The sequence below is a fragment of the Coregonus clupeaformis genome, unplaced genomic scaffold (assembly GCF_020615455.1).
Source record: "Coregonus clupeaformis isolate EN_2021a unplaced genomic scaffold, ASM2061545v1 scaf0320, whole genome shotgun sequence".
Classification (NCBI taxonomy): Eukaryota; Metazoa; Chordata; class Actinopteri; order Salmoniformes; family Salmonidae; genus Coregonus; species Coregonus clupeaformis.
The window spans coordinates 369,454-377,453 of NW_025533775.1; the positions used below are offsets into that span (position 1 = coordinate 369,454).

Below are 8,000 nucleotides of genomic sequence, written 5' to 3' on the forward strand. Positions count from 1 at the left end.
CCAGAGCGACTTACAGTTAGTGAATACATATATATATATATTTTTTTTTATACTGGCCCCCCGTGGGAATTGAACCCACAACCCTGGCGTTGCAAACGCCATGCTCTATCAACTGAGCTACATCCCTGCCGGCCATTCCCTCCCCTACCCTGGACGACGCTGGGCCAATTGTGCGCCGCCCATGAGTCTCCCGGTCGCGGCCGGCTGCGACAGAGCCTGGATTCGAATCAGGATCTCTAGTGGCACAGTTAGCACTGCGATGCAGTGCCTTAGACCACTGCGCCACTCAGGAGTCCACTGTTACTTTGGTCCCAGCTCTCTGCAGGTCATTCACTAGGTCCCCCCCGTGTGGTTCTGGGATTTTTGCTCACCGTTCTTGTGATCATTTTGACCCCACGGGGTGAGATCTTGCGTGGAGCCCCAGATCGAAGGAGAGTATCAGTGGTCTTGTATGTCTTCCATTTCCTAATAATTGCTCCCACAGTTGATTTCTTCAAACCAAGCTGCTTACCTATTGCAGATTCAGTCTTCCCAGCCTGGTGCAGGTCTATAATTTTGTTTCTGGTGTCCTTTGACAGCTCTTTGGTCTTGGCCATAGTGGAGTTTGGAGTGTGACTGTTTGAGGTTGTGGACAGGTGTCTTTTATACTGATAACAAGTTCAAACAGGTGCCATTAATACAGGTAACGAGTGGAGGACAGAGGAGCCTCTTAAAGAAGAAGTTACAGGTCTGTGAGAGCAAGAAATCTTGCTTGTTTGTAGGTGACCAAATACTTATTTTCCACCATAATTTGCAAATAAATTCATTAAAAATCCTACAATGTGATTTTCTGGAAAAAAAAATCTCAATTTGTCTGTCATAGTTGACATGTACCTATGATGAAAATTACAGGCCTCTCTCGTCTTTTTAAGTGGGAGAACTTGCACAATTGGTGGCTGACTAAATACTTTTTTCCCCACTGTATATACTGTACTCTATTCTACTGTATCTTAGTCCATGCCGCTCTGTCATTGCTTGTCCATATGTAGATATTCTTAAATTCCATTCCTTACTAGATTTGTGTGTATAGGGTATATGTTGTGAAATTGTTAGATATTACTTGTTAGATATTACTGCACTGTTGGAGCTAGAAGCACAAGCATTTCGCTACACCCGCAGATCCAAGATGGCGTAGCAGTGCGGTCGTGGTTTTATTCATCGTCCCTGTGTAAATATCCCGTTTCTTGTTTTTTTTGTCTATTTTGTATATATTTCTCAATTTTACTTTTCATTCTTTAACTAAATATACTTTCCTGCAACCCGCTTCACCCAACGTGGAAAGGATTATATTATTTCTTTATAACTTTCATCAAGAACCTTAAGCTGAAACTAGTGTAGCTTCAACTGAATGGCTACTTGCTATTAGTCACCGTTAGCGTCTTCACCATTGTCCGTGGCCTACACTATCCACCAGCCAGCTCTAGCTCTAGCCTGGACAATTCGTCGGCCAGTCTGCACAGCGTGCTATCGACCCAGAGCTTATCTGACTTTCTGCCGGAATCACTGGACCCTAGCGCCGGATCATCGCAACCAGCTAGCTAGCTGCAACCTGTTGTTGGCTAATTACCATTGCCCCATAGCAAGCACCAGTTAGCCTTGAGCTAGCCTCAGGCCCATCTCCCGGCTATCTACCTCTCTGTCAACCGGACGGGACCTCCTAGTGTTGACACTGAGTCCCGCCGATCCAACACGACTGGTTTGCCGACGAAATCGTCTGATGTGGTTTCAACAGGCTTCCCGTTGCGACGACCACGAAGATCCATCTGCTAGCCCCGGCCCGCTAGCACACGCAAACTACAACTGTGCTCCCTGCTAGCTGTGCTGAAGCACCAATTTGAACTGCTCTCGGACTCACATATTGCTGTTCACTGGACCTTATGATCACTCAGCTGCACAGCTGATGGCTGCTGGACTGTTCCTTTACACGGTACCCTGTCCTGTTTATTCTGTTTAGCCTCAGCCCAAACTTTATCGCTATTACCAGTTGTTGTCTTAGCTCTCTCTAATAACACCTGTGATTGCTTTATGCCTCTCTCCCTTGTCAATATGCCTTGCCTATTGCTGTTTGGGTTAGTTCTTATTATACAATTTCACTGTAGAACCCCTAGTCCCTCTCAAACTGCCTCAAATAGTTCCTTTGTTCCACCCCCCATACACGCCGATACCGGCTCAATCGGTGCCTCCAGTGATGCTATCTCTTTCATTGTTACCCAACGCTTAGGTTTACCTCAACTGTACTCATATCCTTCCATATCCTTTTCTGTACATAATGCCCTGAATCTTTTCTACAACGCCCGGAGAACTGCCCCCTTTATTCTATGTACCCAACGCACTAGAAGACGAGTTCTTAAAGCCTTTAGTCGTATCCTTATTCTAGTCCTCCTCTGTTCCTCTGGTGATGTAGAGGCTAACCCAGGCCCTGCAGCCCCCAGTATCACTCCTACTCCCCAGGAGCTATCATTTGTTGACTTCTGTAACCGTAAAAGCCTTGGTTTTCTGCACGTAAATATCAGAAGCCTCCTTCCTAAGTTTGAGTTATTCACTGCGTTGGCACACTCCGCCAACCCTGATGTTCTAGCAGTGTCTGAATCCTGGCTTAGGAAGGCCACCAAAAATTCTGAAATTTCCATCCCCAACTATAACATTTTCCGTCTAGATAGAACTGCCAAAGGGGGTGGAGTTGCAATCTACTGTAGAGATAGCCTGCAGAGCTCTATCATACTATCCAGGTCTGTGCCCAAACAGTTTGAGCTTCTACTTCTAAAAATCCACCTTTCCAGAAATAAATCTCTCACTGTTGCCGCTTGCTACAGACCCCCCTCAGCCCCCAGCTGTGCCCTGGACACCATATGTGAATTGATTGCCCCCATCTATCCTCAGAGTTCGTACTGCTTGGTGACCTAAATTGGGATATGCTTAACACCCCGGCCATCCTACAATCTAAACTAGATGCCCTCAATCTCACACAAATTATCAACGAACCTACCAGGTACAACCCTAAATCCGTAAACATGGGTACCCTTATAGATATCATCCTGACTAACTTACCCTCTAAATACACCTCCGCTGTCTTCAACCAGGATCTCAGCGATCACTGCCTTATTGCCTGCGTCCGTAACGGGTCCGCGGTCAAACGACCACCCCTCATCACTGTCAAACGCTCCCAAAAACACTTCAGCGAGCAGGCTTTCCTAATTGACCTGGCCCAGGTATCCTGGATGGATATAGATCTCATTCCGTCAGTAGAGGATGCCTGGTTGTTCTTTAAAAGTAATTTCCTCTCAATCTTAAATAAACATGCCCCATTCAAAAAATACAGAACTAAGAACAGATATAGCCCCTGGTTCTCCTCAGACTTGACTGCCCTTGACCAGCACAAAAACATCCTGTGGCGTACTGCATTAGCATCAAATAGCCCCCGCGATATGCAACTTTTCAGGGAAGTTAGGAACCAATATACACAAGCAGTTAGGAAAGCAAAGGCTAACTTTCTCAAACAGAAATTTGCATCCTGTAGCACTAACTCCAAAAAGTTTTGGGACACTGTAAAGTCCATGGAGAATAAGAGCACTTCTCCCAGCTGCCCACTGCACTGAGGCTAGGAAACACTATCACCACCGATAAATCTACAATAATTGAGAATTTCAACAAGCATTTTTCTACGGCTGGCCATGCTTTCCACCTGGCTACCACTACCTCGGCCACCAGCTCTGCACCCTCCGCTGCAACTTGCCCATGCCCCCCCCGCTTCTCCTTCACACAAATCCAGACAGCTGATGTTCTGAAAGAGCTGCGAAATCTGGACCCCTACAAATCATCTGGGCTAGACAATCTGGACCCTTTCTTTCTAAAACTAGCCGCCGAAATTGTCTCAACCCCTATTAACTAGCCTGTTCAACCTCTTTCGTAACGTCTGAGATCCCCAGAGATTGGAAAGCTGCCGCGGTCATCCCCCTCTTCAAAGGGGGTGACACTCTAGATCCAAACTGTTACAGACCCATATCCATCCTGCCCTGCCTTTCAAAAGTTTTTGAAAGCCAAGTTAACAAACAGATCACCGACCATTTCGAATCCCACCGTACCTTCTCCGCTATGCAATCCGGTTTCCGAGCTGGTCATGGGTGCACTTCAGCCACGCTCAAGGTCCTAAACGATATTATAACCGCGATCGATAATAGACAGTACTGTGCAGCCGTTTTCATTGACCTGGCCAAGGCTTTCGACTCTGTCAACCACCGCATTCTTATTGGCAGACTAAATAGCCTTGGTTTCTCAAATGACTGCCTCGCCTGGTTCACCAACTACTTCTCAGATAGAGTTCAATGTGTCAAATCGGAGGGCCTGTTGTCTGGACCTATGGCAGTCTCTATGGGGGTGCCACAGGGTTCAATTCTTGGGCCGACTCTCTTCTCCGTGTATATCAATGATGTCGCTCTTGCTGCTGGTGACTCTCAGATCCACCTCTACGCAGACGACACCATTTTGTATACATCTGGCCCTTCATTGGACACTGTGTTAACAAACCTCCAAACGAGCTTCAATGCCATACAACACTCCTTCAGTAGCCTCCAACTGCTCTTAAACACTAGTAAAACTAAATGCATGCTCTTCAACCGAACGCTGCTTGCACCCGCCCACCCGACTAGAATCACTACTCTCGACGGGTCTGACCTAGAGTATGTGGACAACTACAAATACCTAGGTGTCTGGTTAGACTGTAAACTCTCCTTCCAGACTCACATGAAGAATCTCCAATCCAAAGTTAAATCTAGAATCGGTTTCCTATTTCGCAACAAAGCCTCCTTCACTCATGCTGCCAAACATGCCCTCGTAAAACTGACTATCCTACCGATCCTTGACTTCGCGATGTCATTTACAAAATAGCCTCCAACACTCTACTCAGCAAATTGGATGTAGTCTATCACAGTGCCATCCGTTTTGTCTCCAAAGCCCCATATACTACCCACCACTGTGACCTGTACGCTCTTGTTTGCTGGTCCTCACTACATATTCGTCGCCAAACCCACTGGCTCCAGGCCATCTATAAATCACTGCTAGGCAAATCCCCGCCTTATCTTAGCTCATTGGTCACCATAGCAACACCCACCCGTAGTATGCGCTCCAGCAGGTATATCTCACTGGTCATCCCCAAAGCCAACACCTCCTTTGGCCGCCATTCTTTCCAGTTCTCTGCTGCCAATGACTGGAACAAATTGCAAAAATCTCTGAAGCTGGAGACACTTATCTCCCTCACTAACTTTAAGCATCAGTTGTCAGAGCACCTTACCGATCACTGCACCTGTACACAGCCCATCTGAAATTAGCCCGCCCAACTACCTCATCCCTATATTGTTATTTATTTTGCTCATTTGTACCCCAGTATCTCTATTTGCACATAATCTCTTGCACATCTATCATTCCAGTGTTAATACTAATTGTAATTATTTTGCACTATAGCCTATTTATTGCCTTACCTCCATAACTTGCTACATTTGCACACACTGTATATATATATATTTTTTTTTCTGTTGTATTTTTGACTTTGTTTTGTTTTACCCCATATGTAACTCTGTGTTGTTGTTTTTATCGCACTGCTTTGCTTTATCTTGGCCAGGTCGCAGTTGTAAATGAGAACTTGTTCTCAACTGGCTTACCTGGTTAAATAAAGGTGAAATAAAAATAAATAAAATAGACTTGATTACTAACAATGATGAGACCGCCTACAGGGAGGAGGTGAGGGCTCTGGGAGTGTGGTGCCGGGAAAATAACCTCTCACTCAACGTCAACAAAACAAAAGGAGATGATCGTGGACTTCAGGAAAAAGCAGAGGATACACAATCCATGTCTCAAGGCTTAAAAATCATTGTTTAATCTGTCTACTCCCCTTCATCTACACTGATTTGAAATGGATTTAGCAAGTGACATCAAGAAGGGATCATAGCTTTCACCTCGATTCACCTGGTCAGTCTGTCATGGAAAGAGCAGGTGTTTCTAATGTTTTGTACACTCAGTGTGTACCTTTATAAATATACACTGAGAGAGAAGCACAAGGACACGAACTAGAGAGAGGAAGAGAGACTGAGAGACCGAGAGATTGAGAGTGTGAGAGAAAGTTTGTGTAACAGTGTAAAGTCAAACACCCGCCACTCTTAAACTGTGGCCATGCTTCTATGAAAGACTTGTCTGTAGTTACTGACTGAAGGATCGTGTGATTGGTTGAAGGCTGTAGTTACTGACTGAAGGATCGTGTGATTGGTTGAAGGCTGTAGTCATTGACTGAAGGATCGTGTGATTGGTTGTTTTTCACGCCTTTACTCTGCTCCTGACTGATGGAGATTTGTTTCAGTTCGCTGAAAGAGTTAATTTAGCAAAGTCTGTTTAGCAAGTTCAGAAAAACTTGCCAATTGAAGTAACTTTACCTGTGTAAATGGCCAAATGGTCAGAAGTAATACTAGGGTGTGATTTAGGACTCATTGGGTAACATTGTGAGATTTTTCAATGAATATACAGTGGCTTGCGAAAGTATTTACCCCCTTGGCATTTTTCCTATTTTTGTTGCCTTACAACCTGGAATTAAAAAGCATTTTTTGGGGGGGGCGTCTGAAGTTTGCCAATGACCATCTGGATGATCCAGAGGAGGAATGGGAGAAGGTCGTGTGGTCTGATGAGACAAAAATAGAGCTTTTTGGTCTAAACTCCACTCGCTGTGTTTGGAGGAAGAAGAAGGATGAGTACAACCTCAAGAACACCATCCCAACCGTGAAGCATGGAGGTGGAAACATCATTCTTTGGGGATGCTTTTCTGCAAAGGGGACAGGACGACTGCACCGTATTGAGGGGAGGATGGATGGGGCCATGTATCGTGAGATCTTGGCCAACAACCTCCTTCCCTCAGTAAGAGCATTGAAGATGGGTCGTGGCTGGGTCTTCCAGCATGACAACGACCCGAAACACACAGCCAGGGCAACTAAGGAGTGGCTCCGTAAGAAACATCTCAAGGTCCTGGAGTGGCCTAGCCAGTCTAGACCTGAACCCAATAGAAAATCTTTGGAGGGAGCTGAAAGTCTGTATTGCCCAGCGACAACCCCGAAACCTGAAGGATCTGGAGAAGGTCTGTATGGAGGAGTGGGCCAAAATCCCTGCTGCAGTGTGTGCAAACCTGGACAAGACCTACAGGAAACGTATGATCTCTGTAATTGAAAACAAAGGTTTCTGTTCCAAATATTAAGTTCTGCTTTTCTGATGTATCAAATACTTATGTCATGCAATAAAATGCAAATTAATTACTTAAAAATCATACAATGTGATGTTCTGGATTTTTGTTTTAGATTATGTCTCTCACAGTTGAAGTGTACCTATGATAAAAATTACAGACCTCTACATGATTTGTAAGTAGGAAAACCTGCAAAATCGGTAGTGTATCAAATACTTGTTCTCCCCACTGTATGTATATATATAAAAATAAAAGCCTCTTCTCCTCTCCATTCAATTGGTCTTTTTCTGTTTGTTACTGTTTTCCCTGTTTCTTCCTGGTCCTGTCAGTCACTACTCACCACATCAATGAGCTGTGCTATGGAGAGGCCGAACTTGACGATGACCACGTCTGAGATGTTGGGTATGGGTCTGGACCACTTGTTGTACCCGATGAAGAGCTTCTTGAAGAGCTCGTCCTCCGCATGCGAGTGTGTCTTCTCATGACAGCAAACTACAGAGGGGTCAGAGAGCAAAACCATTTTCTCAGACATAGGTAGAATTAAATCATAGATGTAGAATCTCTGAGTTTTATGCTTTAAGGAGCTTTGTCCCATTGTAATCTTTCTATTTCTAAGCTATAATATCTCTTTCATATTGCCAGATTTATAAAATGGTTATTATATTATATTATTTCAGATCCTACAAGTTGAAGGACAATTACCGTTTATCAAATAGAGCAAATATATAACAGGTATGGGATCATCAAA

General features: G+C 44.7%; 1 protein-coding gene across 1 annotated transcript in view; it reads right to left on the reverse strand.

Annotated features, from left to right (window-relative positions):
* The window catches only part of LOC121552088 (neuronal acetylcholine receptor subunit alpha-2-like), a 90,864-nt gene extending 83,092 nt beyond the window's left edge, over window positions 1-7,772 (reverse strand). The window contains exon 1 of the mRNA XM_045214816.1: window positions 7,593-7,772. Coding sequence (XP_045070751.1) covers window positions 7,593-7,772 — 180 coding nt within the window. The remainder of the gene's footprint in view (window positions 1-7,592) is intronic.
* Between the last annotated feature and the right edge of the window lie 228 nt (window positions 7,773-8,000).